The 15,361-nt window shown below is 42.4% G+C and overlaps 1 protein-coding gene across 1 annotated transcript; it reads right to left on the reverse strand.

The window, feature by feature from the left end:
* Nucleotides 1-8,378: 8,378 nt before the first annotated feature.
* Nucleotides 8,379-14,527, reverse strand: LOC139421223 (uncharacterized). The gene is made up of 10 exons (XM_071171906.1): nucleotides 14,327-14,527; nucleotides 14,020-14,117; nucleotides 13,781-13,907; nucleotides 13,513-13,679; nucleotides 13,223-13,374; nucleotides 12,989-13,133; nucleotides 12,800-12,893; nucleotides 12,602-12,680; nucleotides 12,120-12,196; nucleotides 8,379-11,978 (listed from the first exon to the last, which is right to left on the reverse strand). Exons 2-10 carry the CDS (start codon nucleotides 14,072-14,074, stop codon nucleotides 10,862-10,864), a joined length of 2,013 nt encoding a protein of 670 aa, XP_071028007.1. The 5' UTR covers nucleotides 14,075-14,117; nucleotides 14,327-14,527; the 3' UTR covers nucleotides 8,379-10,861.
* Nucleotides 14,528-15,361: the final 834 nt, after the last annotated feature.

Below are 15,361 nucleotides of genomic sequence, written 5' to 3' on the forward strand. Positions count from 1 at the left end.
TGGAAAAAGTATCGAATAGTTTAAAATGATTGAGTAAAAGTAAAGATTCCTTAATATAAAATGACTAAAGTGAAAGTCACCCAGTAAAATCCTACTTGAGTAAAAGTAGAATGTAGAATGTTGGTTTTAAATATACATAAGTATCAAAAGTAAATTTAATTTCTAAAATGTATTTAGGTATCAAAAATAAAAGTATAACCATTTCAAATTCCTCATATTATGCAAACCAGACGGCATGATTTTCTTGCTTTTTAAATTTACAGTTAGCCAGGGGCACACTCCAACACTCAGACATAATTTACAAACAAAGTATTTGTGTTTAGTGAGTCCGCCAGATCAGAGGCAGTAGGGATGACCAGGTATTTTCTCTTTAAGCGCGTGAATTAGACCATGTTCCTGTCCTGCTAAGCATTCAAAATGTAACTTTTGGGTGTCAGGGAAAATGTATGGAGTAGAAAATACATGATTTTCTTTAGGAATGTAGTGGAGTAAAAGTTTAAAAAAATATAAATAGTAAACTACAGATACCTCAAACTACTTAAGTAGTACTTTAAAGTATTTTTTACTTAAGTACTTTACACCACTGGGTACATATTAAAGGTGATGCAGACTTTCAGCCTAAAATATTTTCCATTACAAATGCTCACCTTAAAATGCATCTATGTCCAACATTTTATTACACTTGCAACAATTTAGATAGAAAGCTAAAAAGAACCGGATAAAAGTTATTTCATTGTTAGTACTCCATAAAAGTGATGTATATTTTCTCCCTCTAAAAAGGACATTTTAATGTTGATCACTGACAGGAAGATGTGACATCACTGCAGTTAATTTGTTTTCCAAGCAAGGTTCAAGAGCAGGGCCCATAAATCATAGAGTTGGATGACGACCTTAGAGAAGCACTGGACCAGTGAGGGCACCATAGGTCCTGCAGTACTTCACAGGTAATTGAGTATTGATTGCATTATAATCAGAATCCTAAAGTGTTCATCCTTTGTGCTATTTTTTTGTCAATTGTGCAACTTGATCCTTTGCATACAAACATAAAGAAGAATGTGTGGTATAAGTCCTGAAATGTACATTACCTATTGGAATCTACAAGCGCTCCCCTGGTATTTCTAACACTAACTGGACCGAAGCTTAACGTGCCTGCAACACAGAGAAGTACATAGGTATTTGTGGTATTAAATGGCAATAACAGAAAGTGGTGCCCATGACAGAATAACTCAATAAATTCACATTTTCAAGACAACCTTTGAGCTGCCTTTTAATCCTCAGTCAAAATTCAATTTTTCAAGCCTGTGAAAAGTAATTTCCATCACTTGCATTTCCTGTCCAAAGCATTCGAAGTATGACATAGCTGTGAAAATGGCCTTTCACAATCCCCTCCGGTGTCTCCACACTTCTTCTATCTTGGCATTTGTTCAAAACCAGCCGGTCATAAAACCACCACAATACCGTGAAAGAAATTATGCTGAATGCCTCAGTCATTCCAACGGTATACTATTATTGATAGTTAAAGTGTGGCACACGCCTCACAATTTTCTGCATGATAAACCATCGCTCTGTGTGTCACTAGTCAGGTAATCTTTATTCAAGCTTCACCAGCGCCCACAGAGATGAAGCGAGGCGGCCATGTTCTTAGGAAACTATGCAGTATTTTGTTTTTTTAATGTATTATTTCTTACACTGTTACCCCAGGAAATCTTAAGTCTTATTACATACAACTATGAGATACTATTGGATATAAGAGCAACGTCAACTTACCAACATTATGACCAGAAATACTACTTTTCCGAAGCATATCCTCTGTTTGGTCCACCACCCAGGACAATGGATTGGATCCCAGCAGGTGACCCAAAACAAAGGCGCCGCAGAAGGGGCAGACGGAGCCAGGCTCCGTAGACGGGCACATCGCCCACCGCTCCCGAGTGTACTACTTGCCAATGTCCAGTCTCTTGACAACAAGGTAGACGAAATCCGAGCACGGGTTGCCTACCAGAGAGACATCAGAGACTGTAACATTCTTTGTTTCACGAAACATGGCTCACTCGGGATACGTTATCAGAGTCGGTACAGCCGCCTGGTTTCTTCACGCATCGCACCGACAGAAACAAACATCTCTCTGGTAAGAAGAAGAAGGGGGTGTATGCCTTATGATTAATGAGACGTGGTGTGATCATAACAACATACAAGAACTCAAGTCCCTTTGTTCACCTGACCTGGAATTCCTCACAATCAAATGCCGACCGCATTATCTACCAAGAGAATTCTCTTCGACAATAATCACAGTCGTGTATATACCCCCCAAGCAGACACCTCAATGGCCCTGAAATAACTTAATTGGACTCTATGTAAACTGGAAACCACATATCCTGAGGCTGCATTTATTGTAGCTGGGGATTTTAACAAGGCTAATCTGAAAACAAGGCCCCCTAAATTGTACCAGCATTTCGAATGTGCGACCCGGGCCGGCAAAATCCTGGATCATTGTTACTCTAATTTCCGTGACGCATACAAAGCCCTCCCTCGCCCTCCTTTCGGCCAATCTGACCACGACTCAATGTTGTTGCTCTCAGCCTATAGAAAGAAACTAAAACAGGAAACGCCCGTGCTCAGGTCTGTTCAACGCTGGTCCACAACCAATCTGATTCCACGCTTCAAGATTGCTTCGATCACATGGACTGGGATATGTTCCGGATAGCGTCGAACAACAACATTGATGTATATGCTGATTCGGTGAGCGAGTTTTTTAGCAAGTGCATTGGGGATGTTGTACCCACGCCAAATATTAAATCCTTCCCCAACCAGAAACCATCGATTGATGGCAGCATTCGCTTAAAACTGAAAGCGCGAACCACTGCTTTTAATCAGGGCAAGGCGACCAGAAACATGACCGAATACATACAGTGTAGATATTCCCTCCACAAGGCAATCAAACAAGCTAAGCATCAGTATAGATAAAACGTAGAGTCGCAATTCAATGGCTCAGACATGAGATGTATGTGGCAGGGTCTACAGTCAATCACAGATTACAAAAAGAAAACCAGCCCGTCGCGGAAATCAACGTCTTACTCCCAGACAAACTAAACAACTTCTTTGCTCGATTTGAGGACAACACAGTGCCACTGCCACGGCCCGCTACCAAAACCTGCAGGCTCTCTTTAACCGCAGCCAACGTGAGTAAAACATTTAAACATGTTAACCCTTGCAAGGCTGCCCAGACGGCATCCCTAGACCAGCTGGCTGGTGTGTTTAGGACATATTCAATCAATCCCTATCACAGTCTGCTGTTCCCACATGCTTCAAGAGGGCCACCATTGTTCCTGTTCCCAAGAAAGCTAAGGTAACTGAGCTAAACGACTACCGCCCCGTAGCACTCACTTCCATCATGAAGTGCTTTGAGAGACTAGTCAAGGATCATATCACCTCCACCCTACCTGGCACCCTAGAACCACTCCAATTTGCTTACCGCCCCAATAGGTCCACAGACGACGCAATTGCAATCAGACTGCACACTGCCCTAGCCCATCTGGACAAGAGGAATACCTATGTAAGAATGCTGTTCATCGATTACAGCTCAGCATTTAGCACCATAGTACCCTCCAAACTCGTCATTAAGCTCGAGACCCTGTGTCTCGACCCCACCCTGTGCAACTGGATCCTGGACTTTATGATGGGCCGCCCCCAGGTGGTGACTGTAGGAAACAACATCTCCAACATCTCCACCCCGCTGATCTAGAGATCTTCTGTTGAATCTGACAATTAATCTTAATGGTTGTACAGTCGTCTCAAATAAAACTGTGAAGGACCTCTGCGTTACTTTGGACCCTGATCTCTCTTTTGACGAACATATCAAGACTGTTTCAAGGACAGCTTTTTTCCATCTACGTAACATTGCAAAAATCAGAAACTTTCTGTCCAAAAATGATGCAGAAAAATGTATCCATGCTTTTGTTACTTCTAGGTTAGACTACTGCAATGCTCTACTTTCCGGCTGCCTGGATAAAGCACTAAATTAACTTCAGTTAGTGCTAAATTGTATTTATTTATTTTATTTATTTCACCTTTATTTAACCAGGTAGGCAAGTTGAGAACAAGTTCTCATTTACAATTGCGACCTGGCCAAGATAAAGCAAAGCAGTTCGACACATACAACACACATGGAGTAAAACAAACATACAGTCAATAATACAGTAGAAACAAGTCTATATACGATGTGAGCAAATGAGGTGAAATAAGGGAGGTAAAGGCAAAAAAAGGGCATGGTGGCAAAGTAAATACAATATAGCAAGTAAAACTTGGTTTTGGTAAGTAAAGTAAAACTTGGAATGGTACATTTGCAGTGGAAGAATGTGCAAAGTAGAAATAAAAATAATGGGGTGCAAAGGAGCAAAATAAATAAATAAATAAAATAAATACAGTAGGGAAAGAGGTAGTTGTTTGGGCTAAATTATAGATGGGCTATGTACAGGTGCAGTAATCTGTGAGCTGCTCTGACAGATGGTGCTTAAAGCTAGTGAGGGAGATAAGTGTTTCCAGTTTCAGAGATTTTTGTAGTTCGTTCCAGTCATTGGCAGCAGAGAACTGGAAGGAGAGGCGGCCAAAGAAAGAATTGGTTTTGGGGGTGACCAGAGAGATATACCTGCTGGAGTAAGTGCTACAGGTGGGTGATGCTATGGTGACCAGCGAGCTGAGATAAGGGGGGACTTTACCTAGCAGGGTCTTGTAGATGACATGGAGCCAGTGGATTTGGCGACGAGTATGAAGCGAGGTCCAGCCAACGAGAGCGTACAGGTCGCAATGGTGGGTAGTATATGGGACTTTGGTGACAAAACGGATGGCACTGTGATAGACTGCATCCAATTTGTTGAGTAGGGTATTGGAGGCTATTTTGTAAATGACATCGCCAAAGTCGAGGATTGGTAGGATGGTCAGTTTTACAAGGTTATGTTTGGCAGCATGAGTGATGCTTTGATGCGAAATAGAAAGCCAATTCTAGATTTAACTTTGGATTGGAGATGTTTGATGTGGGTCTGGAAGGAGAGTTTACAGTCTAACCAGACACCTAGGTATTTGTAGTTGTCCACGTATTCTAAGTCAGAGCCGTCCAGAGTAGTGATGTTGGACAGGCGGGCAGGTGCAGGCAGCGATCGGTTGAAGAGCATGCATTTAGTTTTACTTGTATTTAAGAGAAATTGGAGGCCACGGAAGGAGAGTTGTATGGCATTGTCACGATTGTCATAGTGAGGACACCAAAGCGCAGCGTGGTGTGAATACATACTTTTATTGAATGACGAAAGTACACTAAACAAACAAACAAAATAACAAAACGAACGTGACCGCTATCGAAACTGAGTGCTAACATGCAACATAACCCAATAACCCACAAACTCAAACTGGAAAATGGCAACCTAAATACGTTCCCCAATCAGGGACAACGATAAACAGTTGCATCTGATTGGGAACCAGTCCAGGCCAACATAGACCTACAATCCAGGTCACCATAGACCTACAAGACCTACAATATGCCTAGACACACACCTAGACATACAAAAACCCTAGATGAGACAAAAACATGCATACCACCCTCGTCACACCCTGACCTAACCAAAATATATAAAGAAAACAAAGAATACTCAGGTCAGGGCATGACAGGCAAGCTTGCCTGGAGGGTTGTTAACACAGTGTCCAAAGAAGGGCCAGAAGTATATAAAATGGTGTCGTCTGTGTAGAGGTGGATCAGAGACTTACCAGCAGCAAGAGCGACATCATTGATGTATACAGAGAAGAGAGTCGGTCCAAGAATTGAACCCTGTGGCACCCCCATAGAGACTGCCAGAGGTCCGGACAACAGACCCTCCGATTTGACACACTGAACTCTATCAGAGAAGTAGTTGGTGAACCAGGCGAGGCAATCATTTGAGAAACCAAGGCTATCGAGTCTGCCGATGAGGATGTGGTGATTGACAGAGTCGAAAGCCTTGGCCAGATCAATGAATACGGCTGCACAGTAATGTTTCTTATCGATGGCGGTTAAGATATCGTTTAGGACCTTGAGCGTGGCTGAGGTGCACCCATGACCAGCTCTTAAACCAGATTGCATAGCAGAAAGGGTATGTTGAGAGTCAAAATGGTCGGTAATCTGTTTGTTGACTTGGCTTTCGAAGACCTTCGAAAGTCAGGGTAGGATAGAAATAGGTCTGTAGCAGTTTGGGTCAAGAGTGTCCCCCCGTTTGAAGAGGGGGATGACCGCAGCTGCTTTCCAATCTAAATTCGGCTGCTAGAATCCTGACTAGAACCACTTTGAAAAAAAAATCATATTACTCCAGTGCTAGCCTCCCTACACTGGCTTCCTGTCAAGGCGAGGGCTGATTTCAAGGTTTTACTGCTAACCTACAAAGCATTACATGGGCTTGCTCTTACCTATCTCTCTGATTTGGTCTTGCCATACATACAGTGCCTTGCGAAAGTATTCGGCCCCCTTGAACTTTGCGACCTTTTGCCACATTTCAGGCTCTCCACAAATGCTCTCCATCCAACCTCACTGAGCTCGAGCTGTTTTGCAAGGAGGAATGGGAAGAAATGTCAGTCTCTCGATGTGCAAAACTGATAGAGACATACCCCAAGCGACTTACAGCTGTAATCGCAGCAAAAGGTGGCGCTACAAAGTATTAACTTAAGGGGGCTGAATAATTTTGCACGCCCAATTTTTCAGTTTTTGATTTGTTAAAAAAGTTTGAAATATCCAATAAATGTCGTTCCACTTCATGATTGTGTCCCACTTGTTGTTGATTCTTCACAAAAAAATACAGTTTTATATCTTTATGTTTGAAGCCTGAAATGTGGCAAAAGGTCGCAAAGTTCAAGGGGGCCGAATACTTTCGCAAGGCACTGTACCTACACGTACGCTACGATCACAAGACGCAGGCCTCCTAATTGTCCCTAGAATTTCTAAGCAAACAGCTAGAGGCAGGGCTTTCTCCTATAGAGCTCCATTTTTATGGAATGGTCTGCCTACCCATGTGAGAGACGCAAACTCGGTCTCAACCTTTAAGTCTTTACTGAAGACTCATCTCTTCAGTAGGTCATATGATTGAGTGTAGTCTGGCCCAGGAGTGTGAAGGTGAACGGAAAGGCTCTGGAGCAACGAACCGCCCTTGCTGTCTCTGCCTGGCCGGTTCCCCTCTTTCCACTGGGATTCTCTGCCTCTAACCCTATTACAGGGACTGAGTCACTGGCTTACTGGTGCTCTTTCATGCCGTCCCTAGGAGGGGTGCGTCACTTGAGTGGGTTGAGTCACTGATGTGATCTTCCTGTCTGGGTTGGCGCCCCACCTTGGGTTGTTCCGTGGCTGAGATTTTTGTGGGCTATACTCGGCCTTGTCTCAGGATGGTAAGTTGGTGGTTGAAGATATCCCTCTAGTGGTGTGGGGGCTGTGCTTTGGCAAAGTGGGTGGGGTTATATCCTTCCTGTTTGGCCCTGTCCGGGGGTAACATTGGATGGGGCCACAGTGTCTCCTGACCCCTCCTGTCTCAGCCTCCAGTATTTATGCTGCAGTAGTTTATGTGTTGGGGGGCTAGGGTCAGTTTGTTATATCTGGAGTACTTCTCCTGTCTTATCCGGTGGCCTTTGTGAATTTAAGTATGCTCTCTCAAATTCTCTCTCTCTTTCTCTCTCTCTCTCTGGGGGCCTGAGCCCTAGGACCATGCCTCAGGACTACCTGGCATGATGACTCCTTGCTGTCCCCAGTCCACCTGGCCGTGCTGCTGCTCCAGTTTCAACCGTTCTGCCTGTGATTATTATTCTTTGACCATGCTGGTCATTTATGAACATTTGAACATCTTGGCCATGTTCTGTTATAATCTCCACCCGGCACAGCCAGAAGAGGACTGGCCACCCCTCACAGCCTGGTTCCTCTCTAGGTTTCTTCTTAGGTTTTGGCCTTTCTAGGGAGTTTTTCCTAGCCACCGTGCTTCTACACATGCATTGCTTGCTGTTTGGGGTTTTAGGCTGGATTTCTGTACAGCACTTTGAGATATCAGCTGATGTACGAAGGGCTATATAAATAAATGTGATTTGATCCTCAACACTGGGGCCCCACAAGGGTACGTTCTCAGCCCTCTCCTGTACTCCCTGTTCACCCATGACTGCGTGGCACGCTTCCAACTCAATCATCAAGTTTGCAGACGACACTACAGTAGTAGGCTTTATTACCAACAACAACGAGATGGCCTACAGGGAGGAGGTGAGGGCCCTCAGAGTGTAGTGTCAGGAAAATAACCTCACACTCAACGTCAACAAAACAAAGGAGATGATCGTGGACTTCAGGAAACAGCAGAGGGAGCACCCCCCTATCCACATCGACGGGACAGTAGTTTTTTATTTTTTTTAAATGTTTAAATTTCACCTTTATTTAACCAGGTAGGCTAGTTGAGAACAAGTTCTCATTTACAACTGCGACCTGGCCAAGATAAAGCATAGCAGTGTGAACAGACAACAACACATGGAGTAAACAATAAACAAGTCAATAACATAGTAGAAAAAAAAAGAAAAAAAAGAGTCTATATACATTATGTGCAAAAGGCATGAGGAGGTAGGCGAATAATTACAATTTAGCAGATTAACACTGGAGTGATAAATGATCAGATGGTCATGTGCAGGTAGAGATACTGGTGTGCAAAAGAGCAGAAAGGTAAATGAATAAAAACCGTATGGGGATGAGGTAGGTAAATTGGGTGGGCTATTTACCAATGGACTATGTACAGCTGCAGCGATCGGTTAGCTGCTCAGATAGCATATGTTTAAAGTTGGTGAGGGAGATAAAAGTCTCCAACTTCAATGATTCTCAATTCGTTCCAGTTACAGGCAGCAGAGAACTGGAAGGAAAGGCGGCCAAATTAGGTGTTGGCTTTAGGGATAATCAGTGAGATACACCTGCTGGAGTGCGTGCTACGGGTGGGTGTTGCCATCGTGACCAGTGAACTGAGATAAGGCGGAGCTTTGCCTAGCATGGACTTGTAGATGACCTGGAGCCAGTGGGTCTGGCAACGAATGTGTAGCGAGGGCCAGTAGACTAGAGCATACAGGTCGCAGTGGTGGGTGGTATAAGGTGCTTTAGTAACAAAACGGATGGCACTGTGATAAACTGCATCCAGTTTGCTGAGTAGAGTATTGGAAGCTATTTTGTAGCTGACATCGCCGAAGTCGCGGATCGGTAGGATAGTCAGTTTTACTAGGGTACGCTTGGCGGTGTGAGTGAAGGAGGCTTCGTTGCGAAATAGAAAGCCAATTCTAGATTTGATTTTGGATTGGAGATGTTTGATATGAGTCTGGAAGGTGGAAGGTTTGAAGTTCCTCGGCGTACACATCACGGACAAACTGAAATGGTCCACCCACACAGACGGCGTGATGAAGAAGGCGCAACAGCACCTCTTCAACCTCGGGAGGCTGAAGAAATTTGGCTTGTCACCAAAAATACTCACAAACTTTTACAGATGCACAATCGAGAGCATCCCGTCAGGCTGTATCATCGCCTGGTACGGCAACTGCTCCGCCCACAACAGTAAGGCTCTCCAGAGGGTAGTGAGGTCTGCACAACGCATCACCGGGGGGAAAGGAAGGCCAAAAAGATCCTCAAGGACAACAAGCACCCGAGCCACTGACTGTTCACCCCGCTATCATCCAGAAGGTGAGGTCAGTACAGGTGCATCAAAGCTGGGACCGAACTGAAAAACAGCTTCTATCTCAAGGCCATCAGACTGTTAAACAGCCATTACTAACATTGAGTAGCTGTTGCCAACATACTGACTCAAATCTCTAGCCACTTTAATAATAAAAAATGGGATGTAATAAATGTATCACTAGTCACTTTAAACAATGCCACTTTATATAATGTTTACATACCCTACATTACTCATCTCATATGTATATACTGTACTCTATACCATCTACTGCATCTTGCCTATGCCGTTCGGCCATCGCTCTTCCATATATTTATAAATACATATTCTTATTCATTCCTTTGTTGTTGTGAAATTGTTATATTACTTGTTAGATATTACTGCATGGTCGGAACTAGAAGCACAAGCATTTCGCTACTCTCGCATTAACATCTGCTAACCATGTATGTGACCAATAAAATTTGATTTGAAAGAGCTTTGAAGGGAAAAAAGTGTTTATGTTTTCTACAATAAACACTACAAAACATGAACTTCATCCTCAGAAAATAACCCTAAGCAAAGACAATATTTTTTGTTTAACCTGATTCACAACACATCTATGACATCAGAGGCTGGCTCTACTTTCTGGGCGTGTATTTCCATGGAAGCTGGAAGCGCAGAATAAGGAAATAGGCCTACCACTTTTTTCATCAGAAATTCAACCTCAATGTTTGCATGAGGCTTGTACTGTTAACACTATTTAGCCTATCAAACATCAGATGCAATGAAACTGTCTGACTATTTGACTATTTTGGGAAGCCATTAGAAGAGAAGTCACTTTCAGAGGCTGGAGACTAGTTTGACGACCTTGATGTTTGCTCAGTATTTCAACTGAAGTACACATCCTTATTTTTTTACATCCCAGATGATGAACAACATGCTTCAGACAGATGAGGCAAAGACAAGACATGTTATATCTCTTCAACAATTAACTGTTGCAGTTTCCCCACACAAAAATGTTTATTTACAGAAGCTGTACATCCAAAATGTGGAACATTTCTGGACTTGAGGCTACAGCATTTTCATGGCAGAATGGTATTCAAACTGTTTGTATAATATAGAAAAAAACATATATATGAGCTCAAGTCCCCAAAATAAAAGAAATTGTAAAGAGAAATGCAAAAGTGTCTACCGTAGAATCACACACAATGATAGGAGCTGTCATTGTCTATTTGCATTGCTTGGTCTGAACAGAAAGCAGTAAGAAAGGGACTTCCAGGTATCGGATATTGTCCTCTCTGTGAGTTGGATATGACATTTAGAGGCATGTTCCCCATGGAGCTTTGATGGATCTCAGTCTCCAAACACTTGTTCAGCAGTTTGTCTGAAACCCACTGATCTGGGCTATTTTGTCCCAGGCTCTGTAAAGTCTGATAATCGACGTCACTCGGGGGGAGGCAGCATCCAGGGTCAGACAGGCTGTGGTAACATGGATTCACATCGTAAATCAGTGGCTCTCTGTCCACATCCTGGAAACCCTTAAGTGGCAGTGGCACATCCATGAAGGCATCAGTTCCTCTCTCATTGTCCTTACCGACCGCCTCACTGAAGCTCTGATATCCAGCAACGACACTGATAACATTGTGAGGTTCGGACACATTGCTGTCATTAGAGCCATAGATCAGACTGGTGTCCTCTGCTGACGTGGTAGTCTCTGAATCATCACTGGTGCCATCACACGGGTGATATGAAAACTCGGTTTGCAAGAGGGGTGCACAGTTAGTGGACAAGTTAAGGTCTTGTTGACCAGTACCAAGAAACAGCTGTGGATAGGCATTTTTCAACACTTCAGCCTCACCAGAACGGTAGGAGGAGTTACAAAAGAGCAGAGGCTGCATAGGAAATGAGGAGGTCTTGCTTGTTGTTAACTCTTGAATGGAGTTGAGGGGCACTGAGGGGGAGTAGGTAATATTGTTGTAACAAGACGACCCACAAGAGCCTCCAGACTCACTCATGAAATGAACAGGATTGTAGTCAGATGAACACACACCAATGTCTCTATTTGACTCAGGGCAGTTCATTTGTGTACCATCATCTGTCAAAGGAGGGGCTAAAAGCAATGACTGAGGATTCCCGTCCAAAGGAACAAGGCTGGGAAAGACTTTGCTCAGGGCCTCTTGAAGATGGCTAATGATCTGCACATTACTAGGCTCCGGGCTCATGGGACATGTGTGGGCATAACCCAGGGAAGATGATGAGTCAAGCTCTGAGCCACTACCTCTTCCACTGCTCCCATCTACTATCGAGGGGTTTGTCCTGTAGAGAAAAGACAAGCGGGCAACTTACAGTGAATTAAAGCTTATTTTCATTGCAAGGACTAGATTGCCCACACGAATAGGACTGAACCTGAAGACACCTTTTCATTTTGCTATGTTTATAGTGCATCTATACGCTCACCATGTTTTTCCTTCAGTGTCCATTTTTGAAGAATCAACATAGATGGAGGATAAAGGTATTTTGGGAGGAGACAATACCTGTGGTGGAGAACAAAAATCACTAAATGCAAATACACAAATGGAAGGAATTACAGTATGAAAGTAATGAAGGTTTACAGTTTATTTAAACGTAGAATATTTAAGCAATAAGGCCTGAGGAGGTTTGGTAAATGGCCAATATACCACGACTAAGGGCTGTTCTGTTCTACACAACGCAACGCAGAGTGCCTGGACAAAGCCCGTAGCTGTGGTATATTGGCCATATAGCACAAACCACTGAGGTGCCTTATTGCTATTCTAAACTAGTTACGAATGTAACTATTCTAAAATAGTTTAATTATTTGTTGTCATACCCATGGTATACGGTCTGATATACCACGGCTTTCAGAAAATCAGAATTCAGGGCTCAAACCACCCAGTTTATAATTGGAGATAGAGCCTCACCTTAGGCACTCCTGGAACCATATACAAAAGGTCTGGGTTTGAACATTTAGGAATATTATCCCACAACTTGGTTTTGAGTCTGCAGAGGGGGGAAATAGAACGATTTGAAAGCCTATAGGGCCAATATGAAGCTGTATGATAACAAATGTTTGTGGAAACAGACATACTGTCACCTACAGACATGTCAGGACAACTTACCTAACACTGCACCAAAACAAAGCACTTGTGATGATGATAACAGCAATGCAACTGAAAACAATGACAATCTGGAGTACTTTCAGAGATGATGCAGCTGTGGAGCAGATAATAATATACAATGAGCTACAAGGTGAAAGTGAAATTAAGGTTTGAAAACCCATGGATGATAAATCTCATTTAGTCACGTACGGTTGGTGAATTCCAATTCTTCACTCCAGTCACTGAAACGGCCGCTCATGTCAGTATAGGTTCTGACCTTCAGAGCATAAATGGTGTTTGGCTCCAAGTCTCTGCCAAGTAATTCATGGGAAGTTGTTGAGTCATTTTTGGACACCTGTCAGAACAAAGGAAAGGGCTAGAGGGAATGTTGTCATTGTGATGTGACAGCGAACAGGGGGAATGCTGTATATCACCCTCCTTTACCTCATCTGTTTCTCCTTTCTTTCTGTAGCTCAATTCGGCAATCAAGTCCTTAGAAAACGGTGCATCATCAGGGTAGTTTGTCTTCCATTTGACCAGGAAATTCCCATTTTCTGTTGGTTTCACCTTTTGGATGGTGGGGGTTTTGGGTTTTACTGTATAGGACAATGACAGGGATGGTTTGACATCAGGGATGGTTTGACACAATTAAAGAATGGTTTAATTTCATGCAATATTCTTTACAACAGTAATTCATTTTCAAATAGCAATCTGCATATGTAGATGCAACTCACTGCTGCATTTGATACAAAGGACTTCGGAATTTAGACGCTTCCCAGAATTCCAAAGTGTTGCATTAAACTCCTCCCCAATAATAAGGACCATTGGATCAATAGAGCATCCACATTTGAAAACATCATTGGACCTCTCCTTTTCCTTGAAAGTACAATCATTCTGGCCTCTGGGAAACAAGTTGAATAATAATGCAGTTTTGAAATTAAATAGGACTTATTGGTGAGATTAACATTGACAATAAAAAAACATAAACAATCATAAACTTACATATTTTGCGAGCCCAATAATTCCAATGTCATGTTGTATTCAGCACACTTAGACTTGTCAGTTGTAAAATGACAAACCATACTTTTGTCATAATCGTTGAAGCATTGAAGATTTCCGTCACTCACTGCTACAAGTAATTAACAAACAAAAAGCTTGTCAAATGTTAATCATGATCAGGCAAAAATACTGAGGTTAAATCTACTTACATGTTTATAGGCTATATACAAAAGACTGCTTACCATCATCAGCTATCAAAGTCCCAAAGTTTGTGAATATAATAATCAATAGAAACATTGTTGCTGAATACTTTAGAGTAAACCACACAGTATAATTAAATCTGAAATCAGAAAGAGAAAATGTTTCATGTTAGTGTTTAAATTCCTGCACATTAATATAGGCTACACGTAGGCTAAATGTGAAGAAGTGACTATTAATTCAGTAATACGGTTTTTGTGGGTCCGCAGTGGTTGCTTTTGTTAATAGACCTAACTTTCCCACTAGATTCCCTTGATTACATAGAGATATAGCAAATCGAAAGTCACTCACCCACACAATGATATATTATAATTTTGAGGAAGTACTCATTCCTTTAAAAGAACAAAGAAAAAACAATGAATCTATAAAACAGTATATAGTCTTCATACGATCTAAAGTGGTAACAATCATTTGTCACTTTACACAAATAGAAAGAGCTGCTGTTTTGACAACGACGAATTGCTTACTGGAAATTACACATCCAATAGGACACACCTTTCATGGGAAGTTCGCCCCCCTTCCTTGTATGACCATGTCGCACGCACGTACGCTTTGTTTTTGTTTTATGGTTGATAACCAACTTCGAATTCCATCAATGACATCTTAATAATATTGCAATAATAACTTAATCTATTGCCGGGAAGTCCGGTTTCAGATAAAGACATGGAACACCGAGCCACATAGTTTCCAATCTAAACCATAGTTACAGTACTATGCTTGCCTTTTTGCTTGAGACGCTTTTGGTCTACCAGTCCGCTTGGGGGCGGTAGCACCTTGGCTTCAAGATGGTTTTCCAGAAACACCGTAAACTTAACTACAGAGGAAGAGATAGACCCGTGCAAGCAGTGATGCCAATTTAGCAATTTTGTTGCTAGATTTAGCAAGTTTTCAGAGTACCCTGGCAACTTTTTTTTCAAACAGCACCTAGCAACAAATTTTGCCACTTTTAAAAATGTATTTGGAACTTTTAGAAACGTGACTCAAACGCTAAAATGCATTTTCCCTCTAAATGACACAAAAACGATTTTTTTCTGTCACAACACACTTGCCAAAAGTGCATTGTGAGTAACGTCAGCAGCTGGCGCTCAGCTCGTGCACAGCAGCAGGACAGCAGCAATTTCAGAAAATTGCAAATCGTTGTTGGCTGACTGCAGCAGCAGTAGTTTGCGTTCGACAAGACAAATCCAATGAATATAGTTGTTCACAAATGTTTGATCTTGATCAGAATTTACAACATCAATCAACATGTCTCAATCAAAATTGTACAGCCAGAAGTACAGAAAAGAGTGGGAGTCTGTACCTGAATTTAAAGGGTGGCTGAAGCCA

This window comes from Oncorhynchus clarkii, chromosome 12 (genome assembly GCF_045791955.1).
Source record: "Oncorhynchus clarkii lewisi isolate Uvic-CL-2024 chromosome 12, UVic_Ocla_1.0, whole genome shotgun sequence".
Taxonomy (NCBI): domain Eukaryota; kingdom Metazoa; phylum Chordata; class Actinopteri; order Salmoniformes; family Salmonidae; genus Oncorhynchus; species Oncorhynchus clarkii.

Bases quoted from the DNA above. Each gene is read 5' to 3' on its own strand.
- LOC139421223 (XM_071171906.1), bottom strand. From the start codon at position 14,074: ATGTTTCTATTGATTATTATATTCACAAACTTTGGGACTTTGATAGCT. The intron at 12,894-12,988 runs GTACGTGACTAA...TCTGCTCCACAG, and splicing joins AGAATTGGAATTCACCAACC to CTGCATCATCTCTGAAAGTA. The intron at 11,979-12,119 runs GTGAGCGTATAG...TTTTCTCTACAG, and splicing joins GACACTGAAGGAAAAACATG to GACAAACCCCTCGATAGTAG.